General features: G+C 39.2%; 1 protein-coding gene across 1 annotated transcript; it reads left to right on the top strand.

Annotated features, from left to right (window-relative positions):
* Window positions 1–4,552: 4,552 nt before the first annotated feature.
* On the top strand, window positions 4,553–6,144 carry LOC104448870 (expansin-A11). Its single transcript, XM_010062795.3, has 3 exons — window positions 4,553–4,767; window positions 5,034–5,355; window positions 5,493–6,144. The coding sequence occupies exons 1-3, from the start codon at window positions 4,629–4,631 to the stop codon at window positions 5,797–5,799; spliced, it is 768 nt and encodes a 255-aa protein (XP_010061097.2). The 5' UTR covers window positions 4,553–4,628; the 3' UTR covers window positions 5,800–6,144.
* The last annotated feature ends 17,126 nt before the right edge of the window (window positions 6,145–23,270 follow it).

Here is a 23,270-nt window from a genome sequence, read left to right as displayed (position 1 = left end):
TAATTCTGATTAAATGTACCTGCGCATCGCACTGCCTCACATGTGTACATGTAAGTATTGATATCCTGTGGAAACAGAGCTATGTCTTTTCTTAATGAAATTGAGCACTGGTCACTTATGAATGGGGTCTGAGCCAAGGAAATCTTTGTCTTTTGTTGTTTGTTTGTTTTTGGGAAAGTGAGTCTTGTTGAATTTAAAATCACTGAAAGGCTGGGAGCATCGATTTCTCTACAAATCCTTATGTTACAAGGGTTGCGGACATATTTTATGTCTAAATTGCCCAATTAGGCTGTAGCGATTTATGTCCCACCACAAATGTCTTTATTAAGCAAAGAGGAAAGTCGCAGAGAGCCTCAATTGCCCCAGGAATGGAAAAGGTGACTCTAAAAGAAGTCTTGAGTGGTTGAACTGATAATGGTGTTTGGATTTTTTAATCTGAAGCAAGATCCGTCCATCCCTTGTGGCGAGAAATGAAGTATACCAATCAAAGCAATCAATAAAAATAACAGTAATGAAAATGGAAGCACCGAGAGGCTTCGAAGAGAATGGTCGTACCGAGATTTACGTGAAAACCCTTTGTATGTGAATAGGGAAAAACTACGGAGAAACGGTTCTTTAATCAACTTCGATCACGAGTACAAGCAGGTTGAAACATTCCAAGAGCTATGAAGACGCAAACTCTCACTTCTGCAAATCACCAACTTCAGTCAAGAGTACAAATAGGTGAACCGTCCCAAGAGCTATGAAGGCGCAAACTCTCACTCCTACGAAGCACCAAATCAGAGACTTCAAACGAGTCATGTGCGGCTAACCACAGTCTATAGGAGTAAAAACAACTTTTCTGGATGAACGTTGAGTATAACAAATTCTTAGTCTTATCTGAATGCAATGCAACATTGGATGTGTAGAAAGAGCAAGACTACTCTAAAGGTGTCTGGTTTAGTATTCTAAAAAAACTTTGGGTTTCCTTAGGTTTTTGGGACAAAGTCGAGGTATTTAGTTTCCTTAGCTAGCATTTCTAAAGTCCCCTAATCCAGTGCAAGTTTAAGCCAGGCATTCAATATTTCTGGACTATTGCTTTCAAGGTCAATGCATATTTTTTCGTCCAACTTGCCCTCATTAATATTTTCATATTCTAGTTTGCCATCTTAATCATTCTCTTTGGAACTCACGTTACGAATCTAGATTTGAGTCGTTAGTCTAACCTCCGCCAAAGATTGTGCGAGCCTTGTTGAGGATTGACAATGATTGTGGGTCTACATCGCCGAGGGCTGGATTCACACAAGTCTTGGTTGTTGAGGTTGAGCAACCTTAGCGTTGATTGCCTGAGGTCATGACCATGGGTTGTTTTGCCTAGCTCTTTGATGGTTCAATCTTTACCGGTGAATGATATGCTTCCACGGTTATTCGATATCTCCATTCTCCAGTCGTCATGCCCTCCGATTTTCCTCTCTTCTTTCAAAGATCTTTGCAAAAAATAAACAAAAGTCACTTAACCAAACGATATTTGTTTTGAGGAAATACACCTCGAGTAAAAGATCTTTGGAAAAATGGCTCAAGACTCCCAAAACCCACCTTGAGAGTAGCAAGAAACTTTCTTAGAAACAGACACACTACAGGGTCACGGACTTAGGTTACTACTGACGAGTCCCGCCCACTAAACACACTCCCCCTCTAGTCCCCCGAGGATTTGTTGTTAGTGGATCCCGTAACCGACCACTCAACAAAGTACCTATCCCAACCAAGCACCTCCGAGTTTCTTGCTTGACATCTGCAAGGGTCTTGATCATCATATCTGAAGGACTCCGGCTCGCCACAATCTTCATAATTTTCTTCTTTTCCTTCAAGAGCTTCTCAGATCCATTGATATCGATAACCGACGTGCTCTGTTGTAGCATGATATATGGCATTCATGGCAAGGTCAGTTGGTGTTCTGACAATCACAATACACCACATACACATCTTGCTTCATACCCAAAGGGGAAAAGAGAAAGATGGCTGATGTCTGGGCTTACTTGCTTCGCTTCTCATTTCAGATGGTGACGAGTCCATTTGTCTTTAGAGCATGCTTTAGATTGCATCCTATGTTTAGTAAGTTTAGGACACCTGCTTGCGCCCAACAATCAATGCAATCAAAGATGCTACATGTTTCCCTATCTTAATCAGAACTTACAGTAAGAATTAGGTAACCGCTGATTGCCCTCTCTATTAACATGTGAAAGATCGAAAAGCTGAAAATTGGAGATCTATAATTCAATTGTCTTCAAGTTTCAGAGTGTCCAGATCTTTATGCACCATTTTCCATGTGGTCCAAAATCAGGATAGAATGCTGCATCAAAGCTTTCAGTCCATTTCAATTGGCAACGGGAGGGACAGTCTGATTGTCTGAAGACACCACATTGCCATTAGAACTACTAATGTCTGTATATCTTGCTCATGTTGCTGAGATCCTGAGACTGGACTTGGTGAGCACCTAGGCCTTCTGTGATGGAGCAATCAAAGCCATTGCTGTGTCATGCAAAATTTGGATGGCGTCAAAAGAATCTGGAGACGTTCACAACTACTGGTGAGGCCGAAATTGATATTCAGCTCTGGGATTTGTGTCGTCTCATCTTGATGTGCATAATGAAGTTGTTGGAAGCACTGTAACTTCGATTGGACACCTAGAAGGAGGATAGTGGTTACGAGACACACAAGACAATAGCAGGAATTTGAACTCGTGGATCATATTGAAGGAGGACAGCGACAAAGTGGGAATTCTGAATTTGCCTTTAGGTTATCTAAGTGCTCAGAGCTTCTTTTTTACCGACACGCACTCTTGTTTGCTGATTGTGTATGTTGCTTTTGTCTAGGACAGTATAAATCTACTACGCCGATGTCAGTCGTATCTCAGAAAACATTCTTTCTGAGCCAAAACTTGTAGTCTAGGTTTAGGGTAACTTTTCCTATGTTCCTTTCTTTTATTGTCGATAAATATCAGAAGGAATGGAGACTAACAGCGGATTGGTTAACTCATCCTAGTCCATGTCCTTTATTTCATGTACGGCAGACAAGGTACGCCTCTTATTGCTTGTGTTGGCATAGAATACTTCATGAAGAGGCTCTCTCTCTCTCTCTCTCTCTCTCTCTCTCTTGTTCATTTTTAATTGGATTGGATGGGAAGAGCATGTGCAGCAAGGTGGCATTGGAGTTTTATTGAAAGCAGCACATTCCAAATCGTGCAATTACAAGCAACGAATCTGATAATAGACCCATTTTAAACTACCTCATGAAATGCCTGGACAACCATTACCATTTCTTGTTCACTTATTTAATCTCCCTGTCACATGGATAATACGCCCCTGGGATCAATTTGTGTCCTGTACAGACCCTGATCCTTAAGTCGTTCTTCTCATTTGTCCTTGAGGATATGCCACTGGCTCCTGCCGATGAATGCAACAATCATATGATTGCGGATTCCATCTCTCATTTGTTTAGGCGACAGTGATGGTTTTCCGGAAATTTAGCTTATAAACAATCTGTGAACTAGAAAAATGCTTCACAGGACCATGGAATTTTTGGACGGGCTAGGTTACTGAGTGTACATAATGCGTTTGCCAACAAACTAATCATCAAATGATTCCATCCACATTGTCCTCCATTGATTGAGTCGAACTAAACAAGGTCTGATTTGGTGGATTAGTGGTTATTATTACCATCTTAGTGTGGAACACTGCAGTAGTCTCTAATAATTCAATGAAAGATCCATGGCATTAAAAAGGAAAAGAATTAACTTCCTTCTGGTTTAATTAACTGAAAGCTGTCCAAATTGAACTAACTAGAAATGCCGAATTCTTGATACGCAAGAAATGCTGAATGCAAATACAAGGCAAGAAAGCGCCCCGACAAATGCTGCACCTGCATGTACTGTTTGGCGGGTTCTTCATCTACCTGTTTTGCTCAATGTTTAAGTACGATAAAGACCATTCATGTGGACCAAATTAAACCTGTTTGCAAATGGTGAAAACGTAATAGCCACTCATGGGCATTGCATTCCTTTTCAAACTGGGTGACGTGCAGAGGACAAGAATGAGGGGGTCTTGCTTCATACGTCAAAGAATCGCCAAACCCATGTGAAATACTTGGTACAAAATAAGAAACTCTTAACTCTCTCTCTCTCTCTCTCTCTCTCTCTCAAAAGTCAAAGCCATTTTAAAGATGCCCTGTAATCTTCAAATAGCAACAACCATATGCATTATTAAATACATATCCTCCAAATCATGAACAATTGGAATGGTGGTGGTGGTGGGATTAGATTTATTCACGGCTCTAATGTAGGGGAGAAACTGCATGTGGGACTTATGGAAGAGAACGTGGGAACAATTGAATGAGGCCTCTGAGATCCTCAGACTTTGCTGAGAATATCATCCAATTGATTAAATAACTTCTTGTCCTTAAAAAACTTTCCATGTCTGGAGAGATCACATGTGAAGGTGGTTGTGTCATGTGGGAGTCAATCCAGCCCCTTATTTAAGGTGCGGCACTTCAGGGTCTTTGTCCAAGCCAAGCAGCTCAGATACATCTCTCCCCCAATCACGTTGTCGTTCTCAAACCTCAAGCTCCTCCAATCCTCTCTCTCTCTCTCTCAGATGGAGATGTCCAGTTTGGCTCCGCTTATTGCGCTTGTGTGCTTTCATTTTGCTGTGAGCGCCAATGCATTCACTGCTTCGGGATGGACAAAAGGTCATGCCACCTTCTACGGTGGAAGCGACGCCTCTGGCACCATGGGTAAGTTTAAGAATATAACTTGTTCTCTCTTGTTGAAACGACTCGCCGGTCCACATGGACCCGGTTAGTCACGAAACCTTTCGATACAGATGCCTAGATTAGGTAATGGAATCAACGAACTTTGATTTCAAGAATGCTTTGGCTTCTGTAGGCTCATTGTTGACTACTTTGTAGGGTATAGAATGAGGTGATCTTTGTTTAGTAAGACAATTTACTGATGCCCAGATTAGGGGCTCTCGAGTTTAACATTAGTCGGTGACGTGCAGGAGGAGCTTGTGGCTATGGGGACTTGTACTCGACTGGGTATGGCACCCGAACTGCAGCGTTGAGCACCGCGTTGTTCAGCGACGGGGCTTCGTGTGGGCAGTGCTACAGGATCGTCTGTGACTACAAAACTGACTCCAGGTGGTGCATCAAAGGAACTTCCATCACGATCACTGCCACCAATTTCTGCCCTCCGAACTCCGCTCTCCCGAACGACAATGGTGGGTGGTGCAACCCGCCCCTCCAGCATTTCGACATGGCTCAGCCCGCTTGGGAAAAGATCGGCATCTACAGAGGAGGAATCATACCCGTCCTGTTCCAAAGGTCTGTAATCTAAGCTTTCTTTCGTATATTTTCGGTCCATGCCGTGATCGACTCAACCTACCACCTCACGTCACAACCATCTTAAATTGATCATTTGCTCTGAGACTAAGTCATAGGTGGGTCATAATCTTGTGCAGGGTTCCATGCAAGAAACATGGTGGAGTAAGGTTCACCATCAACGGGAGAGACTACTTTGAGCTGGTCCTCATAAGCAATGTTGCCGGAGCTGGGTCGATCAAGTCCGTCTCGATCAAAGGCTCGACCACAGGATGGACCGCCATGTCAAGGAACTGGGGGGCTAATTGGCAGTCGAATTCGTACCTCAATGGCCAATCCCTTTCCTTTCAGGTCACCACCACTGATGGAGTGACCAAGATTTTCACAGACATCGTGCCACCAAACTGGACATTTGGCCAAACCTTCTCTAGCTCGGTTCAATTCTAGTCGAATTCGAGAGCAGCTTTGGAGGTTCACGGTGATTGATTGGACCGGCCGAGGCGTGCTTTATTTATTTTTCATGAAGAGCAGCCCGCCACATTTTCAGTTTTGGGGAAGTGAAATCGATCCGTGAACTCAAAAGTCTCTGAAAATTATCAGTAATTGTTGAGCCAAAGTACAGAGCGAAGGTTTTGACATTAAACATACTCTGTGATCATCAACTTGTGAAGGTTTGAGGTTTGATCAATGTGATTTGTTGCTGCACTGTAATAAGAAGCTCGGTCCAAAGGGCATATATATAATATATATGATTCGCCTTATCTTTCGGATTCAGTTGCTTGTATAATTATAAATTTATAATACATGTATTACTAATAAAGTCAGCCAAATGTTAATTTTCGTCCCCTCTGTGATGGCAGGAGTACATGGTGTCGGTGATTTATACATTTCCGTTTTCTCCCTGTATATCTATGCTACTCTTTTTCTTTTGTTTTTCCTAATAAGACATGCAGCAAAAAATAAAAATAGTAATGACGCAAAAATTGAAGGGTTAATATGCAAAACAGCTTTTGCTGCTACAATTGTGGACGATATGGCGGAGGAAGCGGATCGCGATCCAACTCCCGACCGTGGAATAATATTACATGAAGTAGACCTTTCTTTTCAAAATAATTTAAATCCAAAGAAAGTTATTAACAAAATCTTTCTTTTTGGTTCTCCATCTTAATTTTTATTTTTTCATTAAATTTTTTCGAAGGCGGGAATCGTGAAAACAAAAAAAAAGGCTACCTAAATCGATTTGCAATATGCATGGGACATAGTTCTAGTTTCTTTTTATGTGGGCTAAAAGTGTTATTTTTCACGAAAGAAACTCATTTGGTACCTAGGGTTTTTTTCCTTGTTAATTGAACATTTGGTTAATGGATCTAATGTGTAGGAAAGGTAAATCTATGAAGCTCATTATGTCACACTCAAAATCCAACAGAAAAAAGGGGTAACAACACAACCATCATTCTCTTCATTTAAATGATGCAATTTCAGAGTCAAAATAATATATCAAAGTTTCTATGATCCAACAAAACTTATGAAAACATCTCCAACGCAAACCAAAAATTCAACTACTAAAAGTTTCTTATTATTAGCACCCTTGTCCTATTATATGTTAATTGAAGGACTGGAAAAATATATGAACAGAATGGTATGAGCAATCACCACCTGATTTATGGTACATCTCTTCTAAACAAATCAAACATTCACAATGCATATTTATAAAACAACTTATAACTCGTCAATCCGTACAATATACATAAAATAACAAAATGAGTTATATATTTTTGATGGAAGTTTTCATATGTAATCAACAATATCATATCATCAATAACAAATCAACAATGAATGATCCATTCCATTGATTAATTTCTATTGAATAAGGGCGCATTTGTTCATGTTTCGTTCAAGAATTGTTCGAGTTCGCCCAGCCAAGGCGAGGCCAAGCCTCGCCAGGGGTCGGCGACGCTTGGCCTCACCGGGGGCCGACGACCCTTCAACGAGGTCGCCGGCCCTCAATGGCCCTCAATGGCCCTCGACGGCCGGTCGCCGACCATGGCCGAGGCCGGCGACCGGCCAAAAAAAAAGAAGAAAAAAAGAAGAAAAAGAAAAGAAAAGAAAAGATATGAGAGAGAAACAACTTTTTGTTCTTCAAAAGTGTTTCTGGAACAAAAAAATAACTTTTTTTTGTTTCTTATTTTTGTTCTAATTTTGTTCCCAGAACAAAAAAAAAAAGGTTTTGAACAAAAACGCAAACAAATGCGTTTCTGTTCTTTTTTTGTTCCCGGGAACAAAAAAACAGAAAATCTGTTCATGAACAAAAAATAAATAAACACAAACATGCAGGGCCTAAATGTCGATATTCAACTCCATCGACGAATCTAATGCTCAATATCTAATTATGGTCACGCTTAATACCCATGACAAAGGCAATCAAGTTTACCCCATAGGCTAGATCTCCACCTATATCAACTGATAGTTTGATTCAGAAGGACGTTTTGATAACAATGTGCATACTTATTAAAAGTACTGATTTATCAATCAAGGAAGAAGGATTTGGAGATATCAATCAAAATCCAATCAAAGTCACAAGCTAATTCTTGGAGATGCTAGAATCAAGAGATTGACAACTCTTGTAATATATCTACCAATCTTAAAGTTGGGATCCTTTCCTTGCTCTTGTGGTGTTGTAAGGTTGCCCTTGTGCTGGTTGTTTTCCTTGTTAATAGCCTCTTTGGCTGCTTTTGTTGTTGTTTTGGCTTTGCCCTTGGTCTTTTTACCTTAGCATTCTTCCACTTGCTCTTACCTTTTGTCTTCGTGAGTTTAAGTTTTTGGTGCCGAGTTCTTGCTGTATAGCTATATATAGCTCTTTGGTTTAAAGTCAATATAATCTTACCTTTTACCCCCCCCAAAAAAAAAAGACAACTCTTGTAATATAATGATCTCTTCATTAATTATTGTTCACTATTATGTTATAAGTATAGCATTTGTAATATCTATATATATTGAAAATCATCTCAACAATTGTACATTGAGTTCAAGAATCAAACACTTCCGTTCTTTTATGGTGTCGGAGCAGATTTTTTTCGAAAGAAATCAATCCTTAACCATGGCTTTTACCAATCCTAAGTATCCATATTCCTTGTCTTTGAACATTAGCAATTTTGTGTCACCGCAACTAACACAAACAAATTATTCTTGTTGGAGAGCTGAGATGCTTGAACTAATTGAAAGCCAAGATCTGGTAAGATTCATTGATGGCGAGTACCAAATGTCGAGTCCAACAATAGTAACCTCCTCTGATTCTAGAAAAGAAGTTAGTGTCTCAAAGGAAGTGACAAATCCAGAGTCTTTACAACGGAGAATGTCAGATCGCCTTTTGTGGGGATAAATCATTGCAATGCTCTCCAAAGTAAGTTTTTGCTCAAGTAATAGACTTGAAGACATTTGCTAAGGTGTAGTTAACTTTACAAAATACTTTTGCCAAGGTATATGAGGAATGTGAAGTTTTAATATTTTTGGATAATCCAAAAATGTCATAGAGATATTTTTTTCATCTCTTCACGAGTATTTTGATGCTTTTCAAAAATATTTTAATGAGTTATTTGCTATCGAATATCCTCTTGAGGACAAGAAGAAGGGTCTCTTTGTTATGAATGGCTTAGGTGATCAATATGATTCATTCACATCCTCTATGTTGAAGCCTCCAGTGTTGGTATTATCTAACCTAATTTCTCAATTGCAAAGCCTTGAGAGTCGGCTCACAAATAAAAGTTCCCCTGTAATTCAACACAAGACGGCTTTCTTTGGTCAAAGAAGTAAATTTAAGAGCAGCAAAAAGGGGAAAATAATTCCACCATTCCAACAACAATTATTTTTCTTCCCATGGAAGAGGGTTTTCTCACAATGGTCTAAGAATGAAAAATTCTCAGGCTAATTTTATGCATTCACAAGGTCACAAGCCACAATTCAATCAGAGCATGACCAAGAAGCTTGTGAAAGGAGCATACAAAATTGTTTCTTGTCAAATATATAACAAGCAGAGACATGTTGCTTTAGATTGCTTTAATCGGTTTACTCAATCTTTCCTCCCATTAGATGTGCCAAAGGCATTTGCTGCACTTATTGTTGGAGATAATCAAGATTCAGAATGGTTCACTGATATTGGAGCTTTAAATTGCATGATCTTAGATGAGGGTAACCTTTTCAACTTAGGACCATTTACTGGGAAAGATTGTGTAATGGTTGGAAATGGTGATTCGCTTAAAATTTCCCATACTGGTGATGCTCATATCAATTTGGGCCAAAAGAGCATCGACTAAAGAGTTCTACTTGTTTCTTAGATGAAAAACAATTTATTATCAATAAGCCAATTTATGGCTGACTATCTTATAAATTTTGAGCTCTCTACTACTGGTTTTGTGATAAAGGACAAGAAAATGAGAAATGTTCCGACTATTGGAAATCATGAAGGTGATTTCTATAACTTGAAGACATCAAAAGAAGCACTATTTTTGAATCGGTTCAAGAAAGTTGATGAAAGTACTTGGCATAAAAGTTTGGGACATCCACAATCAATGACAATCCATCATTGGCAAAAAAAGAAAAAGAAAAAAAGAAAGAAAGAAAAAGGCGATATTGTAGTTATTGCTTGGAATAAATCTACTACCATATGTGATAATCGTCAAATGGGTCGATGATCTAAACTTCCCAATTTGCCTTTCAAATCTAGTACTACTAAGCCTTTTGAAAAGATACATTGTGATTTGTTGGGGAAAGGCTCCGATAATTTTATTTTAAAGGTTTTAGTATTATGTTTATTTTGTGGATGATTATACGTGATATAATTGGTTGTTTCCATTACGTCAAAAATCCAACTTTTGTGCATGTTTTCTCAATTTTGAGAAATATTTGGAAAGACAATTTGAAGGGTATATTAAAATATTTCAATCTAATGGAGAATGAGAGTTCAACTGAGTAGACTTCTTACTTCATTTGCAAAAGAATGGCATTATTAATCAAGTATCTTGCCCAAATACCCTAGAGCAGAATGGAGTTGCTGGTCAAAAACTTTCAAACGACAATTTTTCTTTTGAATAGGCTTCCTATAAGAGTGTTGGGCAAGAAATCATCATATGAATTCTTATTTATTAGAAAACCATATTATAATGCTTTGTGAGTTTTTGGTTGCTGGTGCTTTCCTTATCTTAGGGACTACACCAAAAATAAGCTCAATGCTCGATCAGTACCATGCGTGTTTCTAGGCTATCATGATCGTCATAACAGATGTCGATGTCTCTATCCTCCAATTGGCCAAATCTATATATTACAACATGTCATTTTTTATGGAACTGTATCTCCTTATCTCGTAACCAACTCAGTATTTTAGGGTCAAAGTGATAAAGTAGGATATCAAAATTGATAAGCTGGCCAAATCAAAACACGACAGCGTCGGACTCGGAATTTTCACCTTTGTATTTGCAAACCGCATGAAGACTTATTAAATTCTACTACCTATGATACTTCTCATGAAGATAATGTTGATTGAGGTGCATCGCATGTTTACCAAAATCATGTTGAAATTGGTGACTCATCAAGTGCTTTGCTTAATTCTCCATGCAATTTGGCAAATGAAGATTCTTCGATGGATGTCCTTTTTGATTCTTCAATAGCACGTTCACCCACTCCAAATCATTTAATGATTACTCAAGCACGTGCTGGTATTGCGAAGCCTAATCCAAAATATGCCAATTTACATATGATGGATTCTACACTGAAGGAGTTGAACAATGTAAAATCTATTTTGAAACATCCAAGGTGGTTGGCAGCAATGAAAGAAGAGCTCAAGGCATTGTATCATAATAAAATTTGGACTGTTGTTCCACGTCCTTCAAATACTAGTATTGTGTGATGTAGATGGATTTTTTAGTCTAAGTTAAAGGTCGATGGTACATTAGAAAGATCAAAAGCAAGATTGGTTGTTAAGGAATATACTCAAGTAGCAAGAGTAGATTGACTAGGAAGTATAAGAACAATCCTCACTATGTTTGCAAACTAGAGAGAGTTTTGTATGGTCTTAAGCAAGCGCCAAGAGCATTGTTTTGATAGTTTTGGCTCATTTCTTTTAGCATCCGATTTCTTTTGCAATATTGCAAATCCTTTGTTTATTAAAAAAATCATATCATGGCATTCTTGCTCTGCTTTTATGTGTAGACAACATGATTGTTACAAGTGATGATCCAAAACTACTTGATGGATTCATCTCTACATCGAGTAGTGAATTCACAATGAAGGATATGAGGCCGTTGCACTATTTTTTAGGAGTGGAGGTTAAGATATTCTCTAGTGGCCTTTATTTGTGCCAACAACAATATGCTTTGTTAATTCTTAAATGTGAGCAAATGGAGGGCTGCAAGCTATTATCCACACCTATGGCTGTTAGTTCTCATTCTAATACGGATGCAACGGTATTTCTTAATCCTACGCTATATCTAAGTACTGTTGGAGCTCTTCATTATCTCACGATTACATAGCCGGATATTTCATATTCAGTCAATTTTGTTTGTCAATTCATACATCAACCTATCGTGAGTCATTTTCAAATAGTGAAATGCATTTTGCATTATGTAAAAGGCACAACAAATCAAGGCATGCAAATCTTGTTCAAGTCGACTTTGGACTTGTATTAGACCAAAAAAAAAAAAAAACTTTGGACTTGCATGCTTTTAGTGATGCAGATTGGACAAGTTGTCGCTTGACTTGCTGATGAACTACCGGATTTTGTACTTTTTTAGGTAGCAACTATATATAATGGAGTGTTAAGAAGTAATGAACAGTTGCTCGATCTAGTGTCAAGGCAGAGTATCATGCAATGGTGTCAACAATTGTAGAGATTACATGGATATCATTCCTTTTAAGAGATTTGGGTATTCATCTTTTCCGTCTACCAATATTATTTAGCGATGATATTAGTGCACTTTACATGTCGATTGATCATGTGTTCCATGCAAAAACTAAACATATCGAATTAGATTATCATTATATGCGAGAAAAAGTGGCTCTTGGAACACTTGTGACTAAGTATGTTCCATCTGTGCATCAAATTGCTGATCTCTTCACGAAACCATTACCTAGAATGCATTTGGAAACTTATGTCACAAATTTGGTATTTGGGATTCTCCTATTTGCAATTTATGGGGGAGTAAAAGCACTGATTTATCAATCAATGAAGAAGAAGCTAGAGATATTAATCAAAATCTAATCAAAATCACAAGTTGATTCTTGGAGACGCTAGAGTCAGGGATTGACAACTCTTGTAATATAATGATCTCTTCATTTATTATTTTCCATTGTTATATTGTTTCCTCACGAAGCGTGACATTTATAATTTCTATATTAATGGAAATCATCTCAACAATTATATGTCGAGATCAAGAATTTAACACTTTTGTTCTTTTACTTATTCCCCCCATGGGTTCTTATCATAGTGATCTGAGCATTATCCATCGACCTCAATTTCCAATAACATGCAACCAAAGCTAAAAACCATCTCAAAACTTTAGTTTATTAGCCAAATAATATAACTTCTCATGATTCAATATATATCAAAATAACTTTCATAAACCACATTCATAAATCAAGAACTTTTCGTGGTTCTTTCATAAGAGGTTTTGCATACCATTACAGGCAATCGATGCAAAATGTAATCCAAAGTTATCTCACCATTTCAAAGAGACAAAACAGTAGTAGATGCTCAATTCAATTTTATACAACAGAAAAATAATAATTATTTCTTGACTCATAATATAATTAATTTATATTGCTTTCACAGTAAAAGTTTAAAGAGATAATACCACTCACCTAGAAAAGTTGAAAACCAACATATGAAGTTTACTAAACTACATTTAACCGTTGATAAAACGACTTCTACGCGCTAATGAAGAAACTTGTTAATAGAAAAGTTCATTTTTTATCCATTATGCATATTATCCGTTACAAGTAACTTGTACGCGAAATTTTAGAATTTCGTTCCCATCGAATTGTATTTCGGAATTAATTTTTGTCATACCCCATAGCTCCACAATGCCCTAGATATGTATTAGTTGTTGCAATTCATAACCGATTCGACTTGTGGATATCGGAATCAACTATACGCCAAGATGTTTCTCTCCTTTGTTTTGCCCTTTTTTCCTTTTCATAAGCGAGCTTGTTTTTCTTGTTTTTGCCGTTGCTCTCTTCCTCTTTCTTTTACGCTCACTTGCACTATTTGTTGAGAAGAGAGGAGAAAATGGGTTGGCCTTGGGCTTTATAATAATGGGCTGTGATTATTGGGCCATATATATTACACATTATGGGTGTGATGCAGGTGTATGGATAATGGAAATGAAAACTAAGACTCAAATCACGCAACAAATTTGCACATATTCATGTTAGCCATCCAGCATGTAAGTTTGTTTTCTTCTATTAAATGTCGTACTTCATATTATTACAACAACATAACTATACGGTTAAGTTAAAATTAGAGTCAAGTAGTACGTTAAAACTGCTCTATTAGAGTTAAAATTAGAGCCATCCAGCATTTTTTTTTTGTTGAAAATTTATGTTTATTAAAATTGCTTCTCTACTTTTGCGTGTTCGACTTATGTGAACGCAATATTTTTAGAGCTATAACAGTGACAATAATCATAAGACTGAAAAGGAAATATCACTTGAAATTGATATATATAGTTTGGAAGATTATTGAATATGATGGAATCATTAACATTATCAGATGCTGGATGCAATCCATAGTTATTTATATGTATAAATTGTTAATTTTCTTGAATTTTTCTAACCAGTTTCCATGGTCCAATGTCAGCGTACAGGAGCTGCTAATACTATTGTGTGTTAAGCCCATTAGATTCATCCTATTTGGGCCTCTTACACACTCGTTTGTTTTTTATTGGGCCATAAAATAATACTTCTCATTAAGGCTGTGCAGTTGGACTGGTTTTACTTAGAACCGGACTTGACCGCCCAATATTCGGTTTTAGTTTTCAGGTTCCAAGTGATGATCCAAGTAGGAATTGGACTGAATATTGAAGCGGTTTCATAAAACCTAAAAACTATCATTTTTCTCCATCTCTATTTTTCTATGTTCTCTTCAACCTCACTTAGACATTTGACAACTCTCTCTCTCTCTCTCTCTCTCTCTCTTTGTGGCTTGCGACTCATTCTCCTCCTAGCTTGCTCATGGCTCGCCCTTGCTAGTTTAACCCTCTCAACCGTTGCTCATTCTTGACTTTTCTTTGTTTGCTTCCCTTCATTCATCTTTTATGTTAAACTGTTTTGTTGCTTATATTATTTTGCTATAAAAAATGAAACCCAAAAAAAGGAATAAAAAAAAAGAACATGTTTTCATGTAGACCTTGGAATTAGACCCAAAATATAGGATATATTCCAAGGTCGATTTCATAGCTAACAAGATAGATTCTAGGTTCTAAAAATTGGAAACCGATTTTAATAGAGTAGGTTTTAGGTAAGGAAACTACCCGCTCTAGAGTTGATCACCTTTAGTTCTCAATAATCTCACCAATTTAAGTCACTTAACTACACTTCATTAAATATTCTTGTAAATAGTCAGTTATGTCGTAGGAATAATTCTATACGTGTTGATTTCACAGGAAAATTAACAAGAAAATCTAAAATCAATAGCACTTGTGCCAATTTAGTTAGAAACATCTTAATTTAGCAAATTAAGTCCTAAAATTTTTAACGATTTGCCAATGTAAATTATTTGGCTAATTTTAATTATAAAATGCTGTCGTGGATGCTGGTTGTCCTATATGGCATAATCAACGCCTCGTAAACAATTTTTGATAATTATTTTGATTTTTTTCTTTCTTTGTTTTCCCCTTTTATTTTTGCTAGTGGCTAGTTGCCAAGCCATAGGCAATAGTCAATTAGGGTCGCCCTCGCTTAGGCTAAAATTGCCCTTGAAGGTTGGCTTGATTAGATCTAGTGAGGGGGGCCCTTGTCTAGGCCAGGGTGGCCTTGCTGGCCCCCACCAAACCTAGCAAGGGGCTCTTGCTGGTGCTCGCCCTTCCCCAGGCAAGATTAGCCCTCAGCAGCCATTAACTTTAGTGAACGATCACTAGCAAAAAGAAAAGGCAAAGAGAAAGAAACAAAAAAATCAAAAAAATTAAAAAAAAATGATTCATATTTGTACCAGCAATATCACATAGGATGATTGGCATTCACATTAATAATTTTAGTCAGATGGACTACATTAACAAATCGTATAATATTTATAATTAAATTGGCTAAATTAAAAAATTTATGATTGAGTTGATAAGTGTAATATATTTAGAATTTTCTCGATAATTTATCCTTGATTCAGTATATGGAAATCAACAATATGATTCTCATTAAAGTTTGTGAAAATATAATTTCGGACGAGTAAGATTTTACATGTAACCGGGGTTTTGCCTAAGTAAAGTGAGACGTGTATCTTGGACAACCTTATTTTTCGGCAAGTATATCTCGTTTATATAAATAATCAGTGGGCCATAACAGATGTCAAGTCAAAGTTTTTTTTTTTTTTTTTTTTGGTCAAAAGAGGTTACTTTCATTACTTCCTGGGAACAAAACAAGGACATTTACCCAAATCCAAACATAAGATAGACGTAAGACAGTGAGGAGGATGAGACAACCAGCTCGGCGCAAGGGAGTCGTCGCGGCACGCCTTCGCGATCCAATCTGCTGCCCGGTTCATTTCTCGCGGATTGTAGCCCACGGACACTGCAGGTAATGAACCCAGCTTTTGTTTACACTCTTCCACCACCGATAGAACAGCCCAAGGTATTTCGGTCTGGCCCAGAATGGCTTCTGCTGCTGTTGAGTTGTCTATGACGATCTGAACAGGAAGTACTTTAGTTGGTCTCCCTTGTTTGTTGAACTGAAGGGCACTTGTGCGCATCTTCTCCACTAAGTGCAGCCCTTCCTTTAGAGCTAGGGTTTCTGCTACCAGGGCAGATTGAGCGAGGATTTTCTTGGCGAATCCACCCACAAGACACCCGTGATGGTCTCTGCAAATCCCAGCAACCGCACCCTGTTTTGAGGCGCAACTCCAAGACCCATCCACGTTCAATTTCAGCTCACCTTTTGTTGGTGGTATCCACTCCTCCCCTCTCCCACCTTGCTCGTTCTTTCGGTTCTGCTTTGTGGTATTGGGGCTCCATTTTCTGTAGAGTTCAAGATCATAGCTTGCGTCCTCCACAATTTGTTGTGGTTTTAGTTGACTGGATCTGAAAACCCACGCATTTCTTGCTTTCCATATCGACCATAAAATACCTGCAAGGAGTGCGTTTGATTTCCACTCATTCTTGTGAAACAAGTTCTCCAAGATCCATTTATCCAATCTTGTGACTTTCTCAATGGCTGTTTTCAATTGTATGCGGGGTCTAACCATATCCATTTCGTCCGGGGGACATAATAGGAGGAGATGTTCGAGAGTTTCTGGGGCTTCGTGGCAAATGGGACAAAGTGGATCAGGTAACATTTTCCTCCTGTAGAGATTTTCTCTTGTCGGCAACGCATTATTACAAACGCTCCATAGGAAAAATTTCACTTTCGGGTAGTGTGGGGTTTGCCAAATTGTTGTCCATAGACCTCGGGGTGGCTGATATGACGATGATGGTTGGTTTTCTTTCAGCTGTTTTTTCTGGGAGCATATTTTGTTGTAGCCACTTTTGACCGAATAGGAGCCCACATTATTGCCCATCCACGCTATTCTGTCCATTGATGAGTTTGAACTGAGTGGTATTGATAGGATCTCGTTGATAACTTGCTCGTCGAACATTTCCTTTAGCTTCGCCACATCCCATTCTTTTTCTTCGGGTACTATCAATTCTGCGACAGTCGTTGGTTCATTTAGATTTGCACCTCCTCCGATCCGGCCTCTAGGTAGCCACACATCTTCCCTTATTCTGATCTGTTTACCATCACCCACCAGCCATCTCGTCTCCGATTCAATCGCTTCCCTTCCTATCAGCAAACTTTGCCAGCCCCATGAGGGGCGACTACCCTTACCAGCTCGCCAAAACTCTCCTTGTGGATAATAAAGACCTTTAACAACTTTTGTCCATAGGGAATTCGGATCCTGAACAAGTCGCCACGCTTGTCTCCCCAGCATAGCCTTGTTGAAAGACACTAAATCTCTGAACCCTAATCCTCCGGTGTCCTTCCTTGTTCTCAAAGATTCCCAGCTCTTCCAATGAATTCCTTTTCGGTCAACGGTTTGTTTCCACCAAAAGCACGCAATTCTTTTTTCTATTGCTTTACAAATAGAGATCGGTATCTTGAAAATAGACATTGCATACTGTGGAAGAGCTTGTACAACTGTTTTGATAAGTACCTCTTTCCCTGCTTTAGTCAACAATTTCTCCTTCCAGCCCTCTAGCTTCGAGTTGACCCTTGCTAGGATCCATGCAAACATATGCTTTTTTGATTGTCCCCAGTCAGACGGAATTCCCAAGTATTTGCCTGTCTTGTCTATAATAGGGACTCGTAGTTGATTTGCCAGGTTTCTCTTTAGAGTTAGTGGACAATTCTGGCTAAAGAAAATACCTGACTTGTTTAAGTTGATGGCACATACGATGCATAACAATCTTGGTTTAGGATATTCGCCAGGTTTTGACATTCCATAATTGTTCCATCCAAGAAAAATATGGCGTCATCCGCAAATAAAAGATGAGAAAGAGTTGGACACCACCTATTTAATTTGATTCCCCTCAGACTTCCATCGATCTTTATGCTCATTAGTATAGATAGCACATTTGCCATAAGAATAAATAAGTAAGTCGAAAGTGGATCTCCTGTCTTATGCCTCGAGATGGCCCATTGCATCGACTCTCCATTAATTTTCACACTAAAAGATACTGTGGAGATGCCTGTTTCACACACTAGACCCATTCCTTGCAGAATCCATTTTCTTCATACACTCACATAAGAAATCCCATTCAACTCGATCATATGCCTTTTGCATGTCTAATTTAAGAAGCTGCTGAGCTTTCTTTTTCCTCTTGCGAATGCGCAGTTGATGTAGCACCTCCTGAACTATCAAGATATTGTCCTGTATTTGTCTTCCACTCACAAAGGCACTCTGTTCTATTGCAATGATTTCCGGAAGCCATAGCTTAAGACGGTTTGCCATTACTTTAGAAATGACCTTATAACTGAAATTACATAAACTGATGGGTCTGTATTGAGAAATATGTTCTGGTGTTGCTACTTTTGGGATGAGAACAATGTGTGTCACATTCAGTTTAGGATCGAAAGTACCCGTAGTGAGAAAGCTATCAACCATCTGGAATACATCTTGCTGAATGTCAGTCCAATAATGATGATAAAATTGCCCACCAAGCCCATCTGGTCCAGGTGCCTTAGTGGCTCCCATTTGAAAAACCGCCTCTTTTACTTCATCCATTGTTACCCTCTTCATCAAGGACTCATTCATTTCTGCATTGACAAGTTGTGGGCATTGATCTAGGACTGGTTGAAAATTTCTAGGACCTTCAGTGGTGTAGAGGGATTGGTAAAACTGGCCAATGTGTCGCTTTAGTGCTTCAGGTTCCCGACACCAATGATCATCATCCATTTTCAGCATTGTGATTCTATTTCGTACCCTCCGCTGGACCGTAGTAGCATGAAAGTATTTGGAATTTCTATCCCCCCACCTTAGCCAATTTATGCGGGATCTCATACTCCAGTACATCTCTTCCTGCCTCCATAATTGTTCAATCCGCTCTTTTATTTGTTTGATTTCCTCCCAGAACTCAGCTCCTTCTGGGCTATTTGTCAGCACAGTAAGTCTTCTCTTTAAAAGTTCTATCTGTTTATGTGCGTTCGAGAATTTCCGTTTACTCCATTCTCCTAATGCACTAGCCACCTTTTGTGATTTTAGAACTACATCTCCCAGTGTGTTATGGTGATCATTCCATGCTTCTTTAACTATATCTCTACATTCTTGGTCTTCTAACCAAAATGCCTCAAAGCGAAACTCTTTTTTCCTTCGGAGGATATTCGGGTGTAGAGTGAGGATAAGAGGACTATGGTCAGAACCTAATGCTGGCAAAGCAACAGCCTCTGCATTTGGAAACTCCACTCTCCATTCTATGTTGCATAACACCCTGTCAAGTCTTTCTCTTACCAGATTTTCCCCCCCTCTGTTATTTGACCATGTATAGGCACACCCCTTACTTTCAATATCCATTAATGCACAGTCATTCAGCACTTCCCTAAAAGCCACCATCCGATAATGATCCATCCCTCGGCCTCCTTCCTTTTCCCAGAAATTAAGAACCTCGTTAAAATCCCCCATGCAAATCCATGGTAGTGAGTTACTATGGTGGATCGCTCGAAGTTTCTGCCATAAACAAATCCTCTTCTGGAAATCAGTAGATGCGTGTAGAAAGGATATTCTCATCAGGGTACCGGAAGTAGGATCCCTACATATAATATCGATCAGCTCGTTTGAATGCTCCTTTACCTCCACCTTTAAGTCCTCATTCCACATTGCTGTTAGTCCCCCTGCCGTGCCAATTGGATCGATAATAAACGACTCCTTGAACTTAAGTTGCTGCCTAACTCTGTCCACCACTGCTTTTCTATTCTTTGTCTCCATTAGGAACACCAATTCAGGTCTATCAAGAGCCACAAGGGCTCGAGATCTTTGGACCGTCGGGCGGACCCCAATCCACGCGGTTCCAGCTCAAAACTTTCATTTATCCCCCGGTGGCTTATTAGGGCTAGCCACCAAAGCCCATTCATGCGCTCCCTTATCTACTTGGATAGGTGTTTCGAGAAGCAGAGTCTCGTCAATTGTATTTGCATCCATCCCCTGTAAATTATAACTCTTCGCCCTCTTCATTTTCTTGGTCGCTGGAGGAATATGGCCCTTCTTGCTCTTTTTGTATGTTGTTGCTGTGCTGTCCAACACTGTTTCTGTCCATGATGAGTCCGAGAGAAGGAGTAGAGGGCCCGTGTCTCTTTTGCCTTTCACGACCTTGGGCTCACTAGCTATACCTTTCCCTTTTAACTTTAGTAATTCTGAAGATTGATCTTCCAAGGGATAGTTCAATTGCTGTTCATAATTATCAGTACTGGTCGGGATCTTCTTAGTGCCAGCCGGTGGAGTTTCCTCAACTATTTCCTGCTCCTCATTTGGTATCTCATCCCCGTAATACATTTTCCAGAAAGGGCTATTTTCCTTTGCTTCCGCTTTCAGCCAAAATCCGAAGTTTCCAGCTACTTCCTCCCCCGGCTTTGGTTCCTCATAAGGGATTTCCTCACAGGTTGTGGCATAATGACCTATTCGGCCACATGAATAGCAATAGTAAGGAAGCCTCTCGTACTTAAAGTCCACCCATATTTGATCATCATCAAAATTCACCAATGCTCCTGGCCATAGGGGGCGTGATAGGTCTAGCATCACTCGCGCTCTGCCCACTTTACACGGACTGCCATCTTTGCCATCTATCTTCAATTCCACCACCTTGCCTATCTTCCCCACCACCTCCAGCATTGTCTTTTCAGTTATTCGAATTATCGGAATTCCCAACACTTGCACCCAAAATGCACAATGAGTAAAGACATGCCTGTGGATAGGTACCTTTGGTTGTAATTTCTGTAGAATAAGCAGGTTCCCTGAGAAACACCAAGGGCTGGCATCCAAGACTCTTTTCAAATCAGCTTCCTCTCTGAAAGTGAACGAAAATAGGCCCGACTGCACTACCTCACACACTACATTTTCAGTTTTCCAAGCCTTCTTCATTGTGGATAAAAAGGCCGGAAAGTTTACATTAGGCCTGGAGAATAGTTTCCCTAGCAATGTGAGATTACAAGCCTTCCATTTGTCCTCAGGAATTTCTTCAAACACGTTGGCTACGAAATCCTCTGACCACATTTGCCCCATTCGTTTACATAGTGCAGCCAACCTACGCTCTTTAACTGATTCATTCTCCATTGCAACCTCTTTCTGTTTTACAGGTGCAAATTCAGGACATCCTTCAAGACTTACCCAGAGCAGGAAAGACGTCAAAACTTACATATACCGAGTGGTGGAGCCGAGAAAAACGTGGATGAAGGGAGCTCGAATACCGCTGCTATCTCTGTTTCACACACCGTTCTTTGCCCAGAAAATCCATAAATTCCAGTCTCCATCCATGCTCGTAAGGGGCTGTTGTAATGAGTGATAACAGATAATGACAGTGAGGAGAGATTACTTTGTGACGATAGGTTCATCCATTTTTTTTGTCGGTGCGCGGGTTGAGGAATTTTTTGTCATCTTGTGTTTCGGGATTCATTGATTTTGGGAAATTTAGGGCTTGGGGATTTAGGGCTGTGGACACACTATCACCATGGATAGAGATGGAGCTCTTCCGAGAGAGAGAGAGACTCTTACGGAGAAGAGGGTCTTGAGTTTCAAGTCAAAGTTCAGAAAGCAAATTTATTATGAGTTGAAAACGCGACTTTACAACTAAATTTGAAGTGACAAGTTATGCGTAGCCTAGTACTCCTAGAATATATTATTTGTAAGTGGCTCATCCGATGAGAACTGTCTACTCTTGCGTTATCCGTCATGAGAACATGTTTGACTCACCTAATGCGCAGGATTTTGTCCGTGCCACTCAATAATTTCCTTATAAAAGAAAGGAGACGACGTGGGTTAGTTATTTAAATTTCTGGGAATAGCATTATTCTGTTATGCAGTAGTTGGATGCAGATGGACTAATGGATCCAACGGATTAAGTCTTTAAGTACTTTCAACTTATCAAGCCAAGATAATGCATCGAAGACTAAAACAAAGAAAATTTTATAGAGGGTGCAGCGCGTACTTGACGAATGCCCTAAGACAAAAAATATCAATTTGCCATCTATAGAGTTAGACCCCTGAACCATTTTATAGGTCACTTGTACTATTCATGTTGCGTAATCGATTGATTACATTGCTAAACTTGCTCTAATCATATGTTCTCATATGCCGTTAACTTTTAATCACGATTGGTGGCGCTATTCCGTATGTACAAAATATTCATCTTGACCTTGGATGGACTCCAATTTGATGAGCTAATCGAACAAGGAACAACTAGTTGACCCGGATTACATTACTCCAAAATGCCTTTAGTCGTTGGACCCTATCACCAAACATTATTCTCCTTGTCTCTCTTATATCATAGACTTTGCAGGGTCTACTTCTATGCTAACGAACTCGCTTTTGCAAGGTCTAATTCTTTTTTTTTTTTCGAACTTTAATCTCTCTCTACTTGGTTTCAAATCAATCCCAAAATTAGAAGAAGAAACGTGGATGAAAGTGACTTATCACACTATCGGCCGCATATGGCACTGAATCTAATATCGCATGCGCAGAAGGTGAGGCTAAAAATTAAAGTAATTACTATTAATTGTATTTCAAATTTGCAATTAACTGACCTCAGCTCGATTTGGTTTCGTATTGAGCTGTGAAGTTACTCGGCTGATTACAACAATTGAATTTAGTCCGCGTGCACAAGCCTTCTGAAGGATAGAACCCAGACACCCACGACGACTGACTCAGTAGATTCCGTGCTTGTGCTTAGAATGTCTCGTTCTGGATGTCCAGATGATGGACCGAAAGTTCTGTCAATGATAGTCGCCCATTCGACAAGGACCCCAGCTTCTACTGTCGGTCAAAACTTTCATATTTTTTGGATTTTAACTTGACCTATATGATCTTGAAACATCTGTTTAGACACAGGATCAAAAGACTATTCATTTCCCTCCTGATCGGCAATTACACCGAGTGGTTCAAACTAAAAAAGTAGTCATCAAATGTGACATCAAGTTGTCGTTTTATGCAACGAGTTTGCTTCAAGAACACTACTTTCCTAGACAACAGTGGTTCTTGATCACCA

This window comes from Eucalyptus grandis, chromosome 6 (assembly GCF_016545825.1).
Source record: "Eucalyptus grandis isolate ANBG69807.140 chromosome 6, ASM1654582v1, whole genome shotgun sequence".
Classification (NCBI taxonomy): domain Eukaryota; kingdom Viridiplantae; phylum Streptophyta; class Magnoliopsida; order Myrtales; family Myrtaceae; genus Eucalyptus; species Eucalyptus grandis.
The sequence above is the reverse complement of the archived record's forward strand: the minus strand, read 5'-3'. Positions and strand labels throughout refer to the sequence as shown.